Genomic DNA, 15,385 nt, shown 5'->3' with positions numbered 1-15,385 from the left:
TTTTCCCACACTACCTGTGTTTCACACACACACACACACACACACACACACACACACACATTCTTTGATTGTTTGATCATCCATCTAATTTATGGCACATTTTATACCTTCCTGTTCGTAGATTTGGTTTCATTGTGCCGGTTGTCTCAATGACATGCTGACAGGCAAAGCCTCGAGTAGAAGGAAGGCAATGACCGTGCATCATCTCATTGTGCTCATCTAACCAATCGGATAAACACACGGACAAAACGAACCACATAATCATTCCTACCAACCCCAATCGTTACGCAGTCATGAGTTAGGTATTTGGTTCGTGCCCTCAGAAAATGTAGGTGGGCGTAACGAAACTAAGGCAGCAAGGAAGATATGGGGCGCAACGTCCCAACAGCCACCAGCAGCCCACGCCTGAATACCTCCTATATCTCCAACACAAACAGGCACACGTCCCTAGATGCTGTGTGCCACACATAAACAGGCTGTATTCAGTTTCATTGTGCGTTTGTGTGTGTGTGTGCACATGTGAGCGAGCTGTGATGGTTGTGGTTGACGGGGGGAAACACAGGCCCCGTCCCTGGAAGGCAGAGAAAAAAATGACTTATTTAACACAGTGAGCGAACACCTGACATTAAATCTGTGTGAGACAGTGCCAGACAGAAACACAATGGGGAGTAGAGGGACAGAGACAAAAAGCCGGGCTGAGAGGGGGACGAGGAGGGAGAGACCGGGGAGCAGACAAAGAGAGAGGAGCAGTGAGGTGAGGAGAGGGAAGGGAAGACGAGGAGAGGAGGAGCGAAGGTCCCCTGTTGGCCAGCCCCGAGGAGAGCTGTGGGGCTGACAGAGATATGAAAGGTCTTCGTGCCCCTAATGACTGTGAGTCACACAGCAATGTGAGGAAGATAAGAACACTGCCAGGTCGTCAGCTCTCTGGGCTCACACGCATATGAATGAACGTGCTTGTGTGTGCATTATGCAAGTGCACATAGGCATACCCAGTCACACACTGGTCCGGGTACCACCGATACAGGTTTCTGAAATCCCAAACATATATTTAAGTCGCTACGCTCAGCATTTTTTGCCTTTGCTGATATTCACCGTTATATTCGATCTAAAGATGGAATGATTTCAATTTCAATAGCAAAACAAAGAAAATGCAAAAACAACAGCAGTAGTTGCAGAATTTGCCACATTTGGAAGGTTTTCCCTGTGTTTTACATTGAGTAAAGCACAGGGAAAGACAAATATCATTGTTGGCTCATTGCTACTTTTTTTTTTTTTTTCATCATAATAACCCGTAAACGTGTGAACGCATGTTTATGTCAGTGCACAAGGTAAATCCCACATGTGTGTCCCTGTGGGACCCAAAAAAAAAAAAAAACACATCACACATCACTAAAACATCACTTCATAGTGTACAAAGGGGACATTCAAGCTTCACATTCATAATGCCACAAAAGCAATAGAAAATTTTCTATAGTGCATTTTGTAGAAAGTCGAGGGACCTTTCATAAATCAAGTTACCACTCTGGATTCAGCGCTGGATGACAATCAAATATAAGGGTATGTTAAAACAAATTCCTCAATTTCAATAGAAACAATGAGTGATTGCCACTGGTGCTTTGCTACAGTCATTTCAGTTATTTTACAATGTCATGACCACATAAGAAAAACGATTTTCTGCTAACCAAAAGCACTTGGGAGCTATGATTAATAACTTGCAAGTTTTGGATTCTGTTTTGTCAAATACTGACCCTGAAGAAGTTTGGTTTTGTCAGAAATATGAGAATTGGACCAAAGTGAGTTCAGACTGAAAGCAAAGTGAGTCTTCTTCAGAGCTGATTGTTTGGCCTTGTCACCTTGTCGAATTCGAATAAAATTCCACGCTTTTGCTTCAAGACCTAGAAAAGATGTATTTTGATATCACAGTATCAAGATTACCGTCACGTATGGCCCGGCTACACTGTTTGATTGAGGGCCTTTGTACTGGAGTGCATCAGATCAGCGGTTGTTAGTTCTTGGGTTTGTTTTTTTTTGGCCCCCTGTTGATGTTTTGATTGTGTGCTGACTGAATATTTGATAAAAACAATCGTGCTTTTCTGACTCTGATGCAAACAGACGCACCTGTTCATGCATTTATGTAGGCCGCATCACCAACCCTTATCTACACTGTATGTTCGCTAATATTCATTATTTTTAGTGTCTCTTATCCGCTGAGCTCTCTCCTATACATACGTGAACACATTTAAAAAGCAAATCTCTACAAACACATCTGTCAAGGACCCATTTTCTGTGTGCCCCCCCACGTCCCTCAACTTCGCCTCCTGAAAATGTCCTGTTCTACTTGGGGGGTGCTTGTGTCAGATGTGATACATTCGCCACCTCATAATTGGTTTTGTAATTAAATATTTCTGCTTCGCTGATCACAAAGGACATAGTACTCTCCCTAATTAGGCTGAAAATTCAATATCCTAACTCTTTTGCCTTTTTTTTTTTTTTTTTCCTTTTCCCTTGTTGACCAAATGATTGTTGATGAATGCAACAGTCATCATCACTGTCACTCATTCTGCAAATTCCTGTCATGTCTTCTTTTGTGCACTGCGTCTTTATCTCTCCTGCATTTGCCATTTCCATTGTCCTTTGCTTCCCCTTCTGTCACTCCTTCCCTTTCTCTTCCACCGAAAGCGAAGACGGTGAGGGGGGAGCAGGGGGTGAGATGTTCCCCAGAGGTGGCTCTGTGCCAGCACATCAGGCCGGGGCAGTGTGGCATGCACATGCAAAACAAAGGCAATTCCACACAGAAGCCTTTTAAAGAGCAGTTGGGCACCGCTATAAGCAGCACTTAGCGAGATTGTTTGATCAATACATCGTTGATCTTGCTCTCTGAGGAGCTCTGGGTTTTCAATCGTCCAAACCAAATGCCCTTTCTGGGGTGGACTATTAGAAGATTTGGTTTCAAAGCCTCTCTTTTTTTTTTTTTGACTCCTGAATTAATCAATTCGAAATACTACACTTGGAGTCGCTTTCACTTCTCAGCTGCCTTATTTAGCGTTTTATGTATTTAAAGTATCTAGTTTCTCTGGCTTTTGTATTCAATCCCTGAGCTGATTTAAAATTTTACTGTTCTTTCTAGGTTTTGCAGTTGTTTTTTTTCTCTCTCTCTCTCTCTCTCTGCAGGTTGTTCCACACTTGGGACAAGATTGATTTAAGTCCAAATTTCTTTATCGCATCACAGCAGTGTATTGTGTAGAAGTGATGATTTTGAGAAGATTACTACACTCATAACTCAAATCTGAGTTGCGGCAAAGCCAAAACCATCAAACGGAGATGAAAAAAGGCCTCTACACACACAGCTCCAATATAAAGAAGTAATGATGATGTAGATCTCGGTTAGCACAGGAAAAAATACAAAAAACTAATTTGTTTTATACAGCATTTTTCCCTCCTTACATTACTTTTGATTGTGTTTCTCTGTATTTTTTCATCCACACTTCACTATGTGTTGTGATTGTAGTATACCATATATCTGCACCTGTGAATTTACAGCTTTAAACATGCATGCCAGCGCATCAAAATCATATCAAATAGGCGCAGAATCATCACAGAGCTACAATATGTTACCTATAGAGAAGGTCCAGACCAAATCCTTTATAAAATGATTTGAGGAGACCCAACAAATCCGTCCAGGAGCAAACACTTTGGTTTGGGGGTGAGGAAAGACTTCCTTTAAGAGGCAGACCAAGCTCAGGGTGGGGGGGAGCCATCTGCCTCGACCGGTTGGGTTGAGAGAAAAACAGGCAGTGGAGCAGCAGGAGGCTTCTTTGATGGAAAAAAATGAATATATATATGTTTATCATATTCTCCCTGTATTTTTACAGAATCGTACGCAGTAATCATAATTTGGTTAATTTTCTCAGCAGGTTGTTGACTCAAGGGCTGACAGGGCCGACTCAAGTCTTGCAATCAAGGATTGAATGCTGGTGTGTGTACGTGTCTGCTGGGGCTGCGGGGGCAGGTGACTTGGCGGTCCCTCAGGTCTTGCTGTAGGTCAGCTCTGCCGCCATGCCTGCCACATGGCTGACTGGGCTGTAAAAATCCTTCTCGTTTCTGCGTGTTGTCCTCTCTTGCTTGCCAAACTTTTTCCTATCCTATCTCTATTATCTCAATTTCTCTCCGTCTTTTCATTCCCTCTGGTGTCTGATGTTTGTTTGCTCAATAGGAATATCCATCAAACAGAGAGGAAGGGTTGCAGAGGGATGCGGATTAGCTTTAACATGCTGAGTAAGAGCGCAGCACTCAGAACTGCACATTGCTGCTAATTTGGGACTGCTGTTAATTTATCCTCCACCCACATGCATATAAACATACGCACGCTGTGTTTTTTCTTTTTTTTTTTTTTTTTCTTCCCGTCATGCAGAGTCTTTCTGTTTCCAGTCAAAATTGAGCATCAGGGACTTTTTTGGAAATGACTGGCCCACCAGTAATGAGTTGCAAAGAGGACTCCCCAAATCTTTGTGTGTGAATGCGTATTGTCTGTAAACTACTTCTGTGTATGTGTATGTGTGGGAGCGTTCTGGCAGCTCTTGGCAGGGCAGCACTCTCTTCTCCCTGGTTGCTAACATCAGTGGACCAGCCAGGCATGTAATGGAAACTTTGGAGATTTAGAGGAACAGTTCGGTTAATATGAGCCTTAGATGGCTCCTATCGTACAAACGTTGCTGAATCAGGTCATCCGGAATACTTATTATGGTTTATTAGATGATAAAAATGCTGCCGTTGCTTCTAAATTAGGGAGTCAGCAGAAGGCTTTACAACGTAGTTACCTGTTTTGAATTTGGTGTGACCAAAACACAAGAATGCTGATTGCAGCCAGAGGTAAAACATTGCCTTCATTAGTTTTGGAGTACAAACTCATCAGAACAGACTTATGCCCAATGAAAAGGCTGTTTATCATCTCCGTCTAAAGGTTGCATTACGGATAGTAGATGAAAAGCAGATGCAGAAGGCGGAGTCTCCTCAGTTTTAATGGTGTCTGACTGATGCAGGTTGTTAGGCCAGATGTGTTGTAGCAACAGAGAACTTGTTGTTGACTCTCTAACTGTGTGCGTTTGTGTGATCACCTGCATTTATAAATTTCGGAATTCTTTTGGAAACACATGCTTTTGTGTGTGTCAAAGGCAAATGTCAGTGTGTATGCTGGAAATTACCAAGGCATGGAGTGAACTTGCTCCACGAACATCTGCGGAGTAGAATCCACATCTGCCTCTGGAGCAGGAAACAGATTAAAAACCTCCCGACTGTAGAGTGTCTAGTTTCTATGAATGACAAATATAAACTTGTTCACGTATACATCCTTCTGGACCATCATTCCCGTCTCTTTATCACTATCTTCTTAAAATCTCCCCATCTGATCACAAGTTGGTCCATATTTGTGATTAAGGCTCGCGCTCCTGTGTAACTCATCTGTGCAGCGGATTAATTTTTCAGAGGCCAGGCAGCTCTTCCACCGTCAGTGAGAGGAGCAGGAGGAGGAGGGCTGCAGTTGTCTGGGCCTCGGAAAGGCTTGCCAGCCTGCACAGGTGGCGTTTTGTCTGGATTCTGCCCAGGGAGTGAGGGAGCAGAGAGAGGGGAGGAGACAGAGCGGAGAAGAAGGAGGCATCACAACGTACAGCATTTTGGATTTATGTAGAATTGTGTAATTCGGTGATTCGCTGCTTCATAATTGGTTTATTGTTTCTGCTTTTTTACATTCACAGTAAAGCTCTAATCCTGCCGATTGAATTTGGCCATTGATAAAGAAAAATTTATACCTGGAAGCACCAATTTGGAACCGATGAATAATGGTTAATGAAATAATTATGTGCGCAGAGGGATGAATTTTAGGACGTCTATAAATTGCAAAATGGCAATCAAACACTCCGACACTGTTTTCATCCTGTAGACATGAAATGTTTCATTTTATGTGTACAAGCTTTGTCAGTTGCCCTCATTTGTGCAGTGGCTTGGCACTTTGAAGTATTTTCTCCCCTCTCTGAGATGCTAGCGGTAGGACTGGGCTGTTATTAAGAGTGCTTCATCTGTGAGTGCTTCATTTTGTGATTGCAGCTCTGACCAAGCTGACAGACTGCAACCCCACCGACAAACAGCATGCAAATGATGCTCGCACACGAGCATGCATCTGTGCTGTGATACACAGATACACACACACACACACACACGCGCAGATGTAGGCTAAACACACACTGGCACATGCGATTATGCGAGTGAGCGACACACACACACACACACACACATATTATTTCTAGTGCTGCGACATTAGAAATTTACACTTCACACTTGACACAACCCCTGCAATTATCACACACACACACACACACACGTACACACTTCCAGCTTTCCTGTGTGTGTGTGTGTGTGTTTTGGGATTTTTTTTTTTTTTTTTTTGCTGTTGAAAAACGAGAACTCTGCAGGGAGAGAAGCGGGAAAGTGGAGGGGCAGAGGGCTGTGGGGTGGAGCATCTGGAATAACGCTCACCCGTCTCGTATATCACTGCTGTCCTTCTGATTTCCACACAGACACGCATACACACTGTCTTTGCACCCCACCACCGCCTACTCACACATAGTCATTTTACATACCCACTATCAGCACCACCACCATTTCTGCTTTAGCCTCCCTTCTCTTTCCAGTGACATGAGCGGTCATGAAGTAGACCCCATCTGGTGTGTGTTTGTGCGTGTGTGTGTGTGAGTGTCAAAGTGTGTGTGACTGAGCTGGTGCCATCCTGGCTGGGGGACTGGTTTGGGGAGGGGGTTGCTGGCTGTTGTCCACCAGTGATCTACTGTACATCATCACTCACTCTACACACACACACACACACACACACACTGTGGACTCAACCCTGCAAAGACAAACTGCTGTTGATACCTTTCGGCTTTTAAAGTCAGAGGTCAGGGCTGGAATTTGGTTTAATGCTCAGGGACACATGTAAACTCCTCCACACACAGAGATTCACTGATGTGTTCACAGGTCTTTTGTTTGTTTATCATCATGTTACTGTTTGGTTGTAAAACCCTCGAGACCTACGGTTCCCAACTTGGGGGCCAAGACACCCTGTTGGGTCCTCACATAAGTCTGAGAGAGAACTTAATGATGCAGAACAAAAAACCTTTACATTACAAAGAATGTTTATGCAGCCTTTTTCTTTTTTTTCTTGTGAAATGGTCACCGGCTAAAGGGGTTAGGAACAATTTAGCTCAACAAATTTTAAACTAGTGCAGCAAATTTGATAAAAGTCAAAATATGATATCCTGACACGCTGAGCCCATTGTAACTGAATGGTTACATTACCTGTCGAAATGGTGTACAACATAAAGAATAGAAGTTTTAATTGTTTCCTTAAAGTAGTTTACACAGCTAAAAGTAAAATGGCTGAAACAGAATATAAAAAGTAATTAAACCAGTGGTGCAGTAGGCTGTAGTGTGATCACCAGAGCAACGTGCTCAGTCATTTCTACCGTGAATACACTGACATATACTTTATGTGGAGGCAGGAGATTAACTTGAATGTCATTTTGCACTGTTTCACAAGACAAACATTTATTACCATCTGGCACGGTGGTGGGAAAGCAGCCACTAAGTCATGTGGCGCTTAGACAACTTCTCGTTTCAAAAGAAGGAGCACGGAAGAATAAGTGACTCAGGTTTATGTAGTCATTAGACAGGCATCATGTTGTTTGACACCTCACGGCAGAGGAATTAGCCTTAAATCTGTTGCTTGTTTTAAAATCCTGAGGCTAGTTTAGATTACCATCTGTCAATCAGCGGCGACAGCGCACGTGTGTGTTAGTGTGTGAGCGTGTGTGAGGACGGTAGACACTTTAAGTCTCTGCAGGCTACGTTCAGACTGTATCTATGTGATTGACAGCGTTAATGGTGTTATGATTCTACACATCAGGCGACTGAAAAGCTTCATTTCACAGAGCGGGGTTGGATAATCAGTCTGAAAAATAAGCTGAGTTTTTCCTCCATCCATGCCATCATTTTTATTTATTTCTTTTTTGTCTTTCTTCTCTTCAGTTTCAGGCCTCCAGCGTATTAAGCTCTGCCTCTCTTAATTTCTCACTCTCCTGCAGGATGAATGCCGTAACTTCATGAAGGTGCTGCTCAGCAGGCAAGGAGGCCTTTTTGTGTGCGGGACCAACGCCTTCAACCCACTCTGTGCCAATTATACTGTAAGTCGAGACCCGGTATGGTCGCACCCAACATCACAGCACCACCTGATCCAAAGGTGCAACTGCTGCATTAATTTCTCACAACTGGTTTGACGCCATCGACAAATAGCTTGCTGTTTTTCTCGAAGGGAGGATTTTTCAAATACAATTAGTAAGTCTGTTCAGGTGAAAATTTACAGCTTGATTAAAGTTGTTTGCTCAGTGCTCGAGGCGGTGTATTCCTCTTTAGGAGTTATTTATCCATGTTCTCTGGCAGTGCCTTGTTTTCCTCAGATACAACAGTTGTTATTTTCTCAGTGGTTAAACTTTGTGGTCTGCCAAGCTTGTTATCATTGAGCGTCAGAGACGAGGGATAATCAAGGAGAGCACAAAGAGTGGAGAAGAGGAAGAGGAGGGTATTCTGAGACAAGGTTGCTGGAGACGTGACTTGTTTGCCTGGTTTGATTTGTTGTGCTAGTGGTTAAGAAAGCAAAGCAATTTTGTAGTAAGGAGGCAGAATTTAGGAGACAACAGGAGTCACGCTACAAAATGTTTCCTGGCCTGATACGTCTGTCAGACGCCGAAGATGTGTATCCACCCCGCAGCCAACTCACCTGAATCCTGCAAAAAGCTAGAGGAGTGTGCTCCACTTCCCGACCAATCCCCAATCTCACTCGATTACAGTAACAACTTCAAACTAGTAGAAGAAAAACTACACTTAATATTAATCGTTGCTTTGACTAATTTCACTTCATTCGGCAGGAGTGTTAAAACGAAGGGTAAAGGCAGTTGAGCTGGAGAGAAAGAGAGGGAACAAAAATTCTTTCACTATCAAAGGCTTTTTTGGAGAAGTGTTATTTTCCTTCTCTCGCATTTCAAGCATAGTGGAGAGCTGTGACGTACCTGGCCCATTATCTGTCAGCCACTAATGACATTCTACAAGAGTTTATAACACACCCGTCTCTGCCTGGTAGGCTGCCTTATCCTCCTGGGACTAGTTAGCGATGCTAGCTACTGCTTTATTTATAGCAGGGCTTTAATGAAATGACACCTATAAATTATTTCATTTTCTGCTGTGGATGAGAAATCCACTGTACTTTGCTCGAGGCTTCTTCTTCAGAGTGTTTTTTTTTTTATTATTATTTTTTTTTTTTTTTTGTGAAAGCGTTTGTGAAAATGATACAAAGGGAGATCCAGAGATTTCACTGTATACAGTCATATGTGCATGTTTGCGTGAGAGCGGGAACTAGTTGGAACTGCTGACGTGACTGTATGTGGGAGTGTTGATCTTTGTGCGTCTACATGTGTGCGTGTGTTTGTCTGTTTTACCTTTGTTTGAGAACGTGATGTGTTGCTGCTGTGCCGAATTGCCACCAGTGAATCTTAGCTTGCACTGACATTAATGCTCCCTAATTCCTGTTCTCATGTGCCCCTGTTTCTCTTCATGCTTCTGTAGAGGCATTAATATTGTGTGTAGTTGCTGATTGACGTGTCCTTCTGTGTGCGTCTGTGTGCGTCTGTGTTTGTGCGGTGTAACAGGGAGACACCCTGGAGATGGTTGGAGACACAGTCAGTGGGATGGCGAGGTGCCCTTATGACCCCAAGCATGCCAACGTAGCTCTGTTTGCAGGTAAGACGCCTTTTGTTTTGACCCCCACCTGGGTACCTCACAGATGTCTTTGACTTTTGAATATGCTCGATAAAGTCAGCAACACTTAGTTACTGTGGTTTTTCTGGTTTATTCACTTTGGTTGTCGTCAGATTCAAACACTTCACTGTAATCAAATCAACAGTGCTCTGGGGCTGGAACTGTAGGGCGCCGTTACTGTTCAGCCATCAGTTCATTATCTCACATTAGCCAGCAGTAAAAACATGCTATTTCCTATTTAGAATTGGTGCGAAGTTGCAATTATGTGACTACAATTTCATTGTTGGCTAGTCAGCCATGTCATCTTTATAATGCAGGACTTTCAAAATGGTAACACTGATTCCAGCTTTATTTTTTACACTTCAGCTGTTGCTCTGGCAGACTGTCCAGCTCACAAGTGTGTGTGTGTGTGTGTGTGTGTGTTGTGTCAGAGGGGAATCTGTTTACAGCCACAGTGACAGACTTCCTGGCCATTGATGCGGTGATCTATCGTAGCCTTGGGGATATTCCCGCTCTACGCACCGTGAAGCACGACTCCAAGTGGTTCAGAGGTAACTCAGTGTGTGTGTGTTGCGGGTCTGTGTCTACCCCCCGTACGCTTGTCAAAGTTTCTTTCTTTGTATGTTTTAAGAGTTGAATGTGCATTAGTGCAATTTTCTCAAGCGGATCTTCTCTTCAGCATTGTGTTGTTGATTGCGTTGCTGTCAGAGCACCGATGGGTCGGGAGTGTTTTTCCACATCACTTAACCACTTACAAGATTGACACGCTTCTCAGTGGCAGAGGGCTGAGTCAGCAGACTGACAAGTCTACGTTCAGGTCACTGGGCAAAAACCTGTCCAACTCACTGCACCTTGATAGAGTTTGTATCATCCACATCAAGGTCAGCGTGCAGTCAAGCTTCGCCATGCTGATAGGAGAGCAAGAAAAACAGACAAAAAACAAAGCAAAACAATACAATATGAGACCTACAGGTCCCCGGTCTAATGGCGACTGAATGCATAGCGTGAAACTCATTTCTCAGAAACATCGGGGAGTCATAATGCGTGTATTGTTTGGTGTGAAATCCCCTTTCAGCATGTAATGAAATTAAACATGGCCTGCGCCTCTTTCTCACTGCCCTCCTGTTACTTTAGTGTCATGGGAGCCAGAGATGCATTCACAAATGGAGACACTGTTTACTGTACATTTTCTCATGCTCCATTATATTTCATTAAACCTTTACCCTCACAGTGTACGTACCCCCCACTTCTCTCTTTCTCACTATTTCTCTCTCGCACAATACAGAGCCGTATTTTGTCAGCGCTGTGGAGTGGGGACCTCACATCTACTTCTTCTTCAGAGAGATAGCCATGGAGTTCAATTACCTGGAGAAGGTACAGTCATCCTGTCATCCTGATGAACACATCGCCCTTTTCCCAGCTGTACTTTCAGTATTTATACAAAGGAGCTGCCTGCTATTTCAAAGCATCTTATGAAAGGACTGTGGAGTAGGGAGGGAAGAGGGAAGATGGCTAATATCCCTCCACTGCTGTTATTGTAATGTCAATATCCACTCTTTTCCCACAGCTACACTGACCTTTCATCCTTTATATTTGTTTTTCTGCATATCTAATCCAACAAATCACGGTCTGAGCAAACAAGCCGTGTCTGTATTAACCTGAGAGAAGCCAACTTTTCTTTTGTAGTGACTGTATATTGCCCTTAGAAGAGCATCACCACCAGAAAACCAAGTGCCCTAATAAATTAGCAATTCATATTTGGGGAAAACAAGGTCTCTGTCTTTGAATTGTTTACAGAAAGCAGAGTAAATGGATACTTAAACAGCATCGCCGTTGAGTAGACGAGAATGTTCAAAGAAGCAATTTTGAGATGCGCTGACATTTTCATGAATAATTGATATTAAATTTACCACTATAAAACAATGATCTGTCAAAACAGGCTTTCTGCATTGCAAATAGAATGCAAATGACTCTTTAAAGATCACCCTAAAGTTGAAAGGAGCCTCTAAACATACTTTTTTTGAGGCTGAAACCCAAACCTTGGGAAATATTTCCCACCTCGTCATTCGAGCTGCAGGATGGATACGCCTGTAGGTATTTTGGCAAATGTATTTCGCACACTCATTTTCCATGGCTATGTCTGCTCCTTTGTGCCGGACTTCTCACAGGTGGTGGTGTCCCGTGTGGCCCGAGTGTGTAAACGGGATCAGGGCGGGTCTCAGCGCGTCCTCGAGAAGCAGTGGACGTCATTCATTAAAGCCCGTCTCAATTGCTCCGTCCCCGGTGATTCCCACTTCTACTTTAACCTTCTGCACTCCACCAGTCCCATCATCAGGATGCACGGCCGGGACATCATCCTGGGGGTGTTCTCCACACCAGCAAACAGGTACCACAGAGACAAAACACGCTAAGGTGCACTCAAAATCTAAATCAGGGTTTCCTTCTTTGTCCTTCCTGTGCCGCTTTTTTCCGAAACTTGAACCCAAGTAACCTTTCTTCAACTGTAATACTGTCTATTTTGCATGTTATCCATCAGTTTTATCCGTCTCAAATTATCCACTCTGTTGCTAATTTGCACAAACTGAATCAGTGTGAGGATATATTTTCTTCTATCCAAATATCGATTTCTATTGTTTCAAAGTAGCACTTCTCAAATTACCACCACTGCTATTAATTACCATTAATCAATCCTTCCATATACCCTCAAGAAACTCCAGATTATGGTTGGGAAGCACTGACTGAGATCACTACTCAGCTTTTCTTCCTTCAAATAAGAAGCTTTATTTGTGTGTGTGTGAGACTGTGATGGCTGAAATGAGAGATTTCAATCGATACCTTGTTTTACAGAGGAGGGAGGAATCCCACTGTGTGTGTCTGAGTGTTTTTTTTTTTTTTTTTGTTAGTTGTGTTTTAGATAGAAACGCTCACATAGAAACACATCATGACATACTTGGCAGGGAGGTGAGCACACGCAGCCCATCTATAGCTGCGCTCATAAGCTCATCTTGAAAACTCACTGGACAGCCATAGTTTGTTCCTTCACCTGGGAAATCTGGAACAGCATGGCTTCCTAGAGGCCGAGCAAACCTCGGAAAAATGAGAGAGGTATGTGTGGGGGTGCGGAGGTCAAGATTGTGGCGTGCAGAGTAATTTAAGACATATGGAACGCTTTCAGAGGGGACAAAAGGGTGATCTGTTAAAAGACAAGATTGAATTGAAAAAACCTGAAAAGAGCAGCGATGAGGAGAGGACAATGCAGCAAAAATATCAATGTGAGCTGCACATACAGTGTCAAACACTCCCTGTGCACCAAATCAAGGCTGGTTTTTAATCCAACCAGGTCCAAGCTTTTGGAGTCCAAACTTTTAATGCAAAGGCGACAACCACTGATTAGATCATTTCCTTTGTATCAAGAGCAAATGGTTTTTAAATTCCCAAGACTCTTTTCTGATGCACGTGAAATGATTTACTTATTTTACTTCAGACTACCGTCCGTCAGAAGATTCTGCCACAAAAACTGTTTTGTTTTGTTTTTTATGTTTGTTTTTGTTTTTGTTTTTTTCATCAATCAAAAGAAAAATGTGATTAGATAGCCTGCACTTTAAAATGAAGGGTTTTTACATTCTGACTGCCTCTGTGGCTCAAATTGTAGACGGCTCAGTCACCCCACGCAATGTTAATGGCCCCATACCACTTAGTATGTCTGGTAAAGCAAGCACTTTAAAGCCAACATTTAGAAATACTTACAACGGCCTGCCATTTAACTCTGGTGTAGAATCAATACAGTCTCTCACTTCATTGCAGCAGAACTATCGCCTGTCAGTGGTCCTAGTATAATACCAGCTTTGTCTTTTTAGTGTATAAACTATAATTCCTTCCTAGTTGTGAAACAGCATCTCACTGCAGAAGGCTCCCAGCCCCCTGTATGAAACAACAAGCAAAGGCACAATGGAGAGTAAAGGAGGAGACTGGAAAAGATGGATATTAAGCTCAAGGATGAAGAGGTCAATAATGGACAACACGTGCATCCCCCGCTCTCTGACATCTAAAACTGTTTCATCAGCTGCATCTTATCGGCGTGTTTGGAAAGGCTATCCTGCAAGAGGGGGCCACTGCCTGTAGAGAAGCTTCACACACACACTTTCATACCCACACATCCACAAACACGCTTGCAATGGTTCCCAGATAATGGCATTTACAGCAGGCCACAGAGGAGAACCAGCTGAACACACAGACGCACAAACACACACAGAGACACACCCCTGCCCGAGTAAACTGCTACTGGGTCCTGCTTTAAGCAACGTTTAGCCATGACAGCAAGAAAGGGAGGCCACGATGGATGGATGGATAAGGAGCCGTGCGATGGAGAAAAATGAACAGAAAGAAAATGTGTGAGGTGAACTGCAAAACTCCCACCAGCCCCATGTGGCCCACTGTGCCACACTGGCTAAGTGCTTGCCAGACAAATTGCTTTGGCTCACAACGTGCAGCGAAAACAGCATGAAGCAGGACCTGTGAGTGGAGGAATAGCTATCCCTTCCTGCCATTTGGCCCCGTGCGGCATGTATAGCTCTGAAGTACGGGAATGACAGGATGCAGAAAAGGTTTTACCAAGAATTTCCCCTGGACCCTTCGAGGTTACTCATCTCCTCCTGCGTTCACATACTCGAGGGATAATTTTACAGCCACGTACAAGCTCTTTAGCTGTCATTGAGATGTACTTGTGGGATCCTTCAGCGCCTGCTTCAGGGTATAAAATTGCCTCCAGTTGCCAATTCCATTGTGCATCCACCTCTGAAACCCCAGGCCCTTCTTCGTGAAGAGAAATGAAAGAGGCTTGAATTTCCTGCCGAACAACCCCTGCACTCACACTTCTGATGTTCAGGTGGTCAAGGAGGGATGGGGAGCAACAGTATGACACCGCTGGGGAAAAAAAGGCTGGAAAAAATACACTCCGTTTAGCATCATAAATATGTGGTTATGCTTTATGAAACAACAGCAACGGGATGTGAAATGGAAGTCGTACTGTCATGCTGTTACATCAGACTGGGAAGAAAATGCAAACTATTCACATTATCTGGCTTGTTATGAGCTGAGAACATCCACCGCTGTTTTAACTGTTGGAGTCGAAGCATGCAGCCTCATCAGGCCCCTTGGATCGCAGGTGGAGCTAGACAGAAACGGGTGAGGCAAAGGAAAACCACATGCAGTGGACAGCAAAACGGAATCAGCGTGGACATGAACATGGATGGCGAAGCAGGGGAGAGAAGAATAAACCTCCAGGGAATCGATGTGAAAAGGTCAAGGAAAGTACGAGAAATTGGGTTATTTGAAGACGAGGCTCAACGTTTTTATAGAGGAACGGATCAAAGTGAAAAGATGAAGGAATAATATTAAAAATGAAGATCAAGGCCGGACATTTATAGTTGGGAATTAGAAAGGGTTTAATATGAAAGTTTCCTAGAGAGGTTTTACACAATTTTGTAAAAATTGGTGAAAAATTGGAGCCGGATGGAAGACAGAAGCCATG

The 15,385-nt window shown here is 43.4% G+C and overlaps 1 protein-coding gene across 1 annotated transcript in view; it reads left to right on the top strand.

Moving 5' to 3' along the window:
* sema6bb (sema domain, transmembrane domain (TM), and cytoplasmic domain, (semaphorin) 6Bb) overlaps positions 1–15,385 on the top strand; it is a 110,435-nt gene that overhangs the window by 61,638 nt on the left and 33,412 nt on the right. Inside the window, exons 6-10 of the mRNA XM_029499495.1 lie at positions 8,130–8,228; positions 9,747–9,837; positions 10,287–10,406; positions 11,141–11,229; positions 12,024–12,241. Of these exons, the coding sequence (XP_029355355.1) occupies positions 8,130–8,228; positions 9,747–9,837; positions 10,287–10,406; positions 11,141–11,229; positions 12,024–12,241 (617 nt within the window). The remainder of the gene's footprint in view (positions 1–8,129; positions 8,229–9,746; positions 9,838–10,286; positions 10,407–11,140; positions 11,230–12,023; positions 12,242–15,385) is intronic.

Source organism: Echeneis naucrates, chromosome 4 (genome assembly GCF_900963305.1).
Source record: "Echeneis naucrates chromosome 4, fEcheNa1.1, whole genome shotgun sequence".
In the NCBI taxonomy this organism is placed as follows: domain Eukaryota; kingdom Metazoa; phylum Chordata; class Actinopteri; order Carangiformes; family Echeneidae; genus Echeneis; species Echeneis naucrates.
The sequence above is the reverse complement of the archived record's forward strand: the minus strand, read 5'-3'. Positions and strand labels throughout refer to the sequence as shown.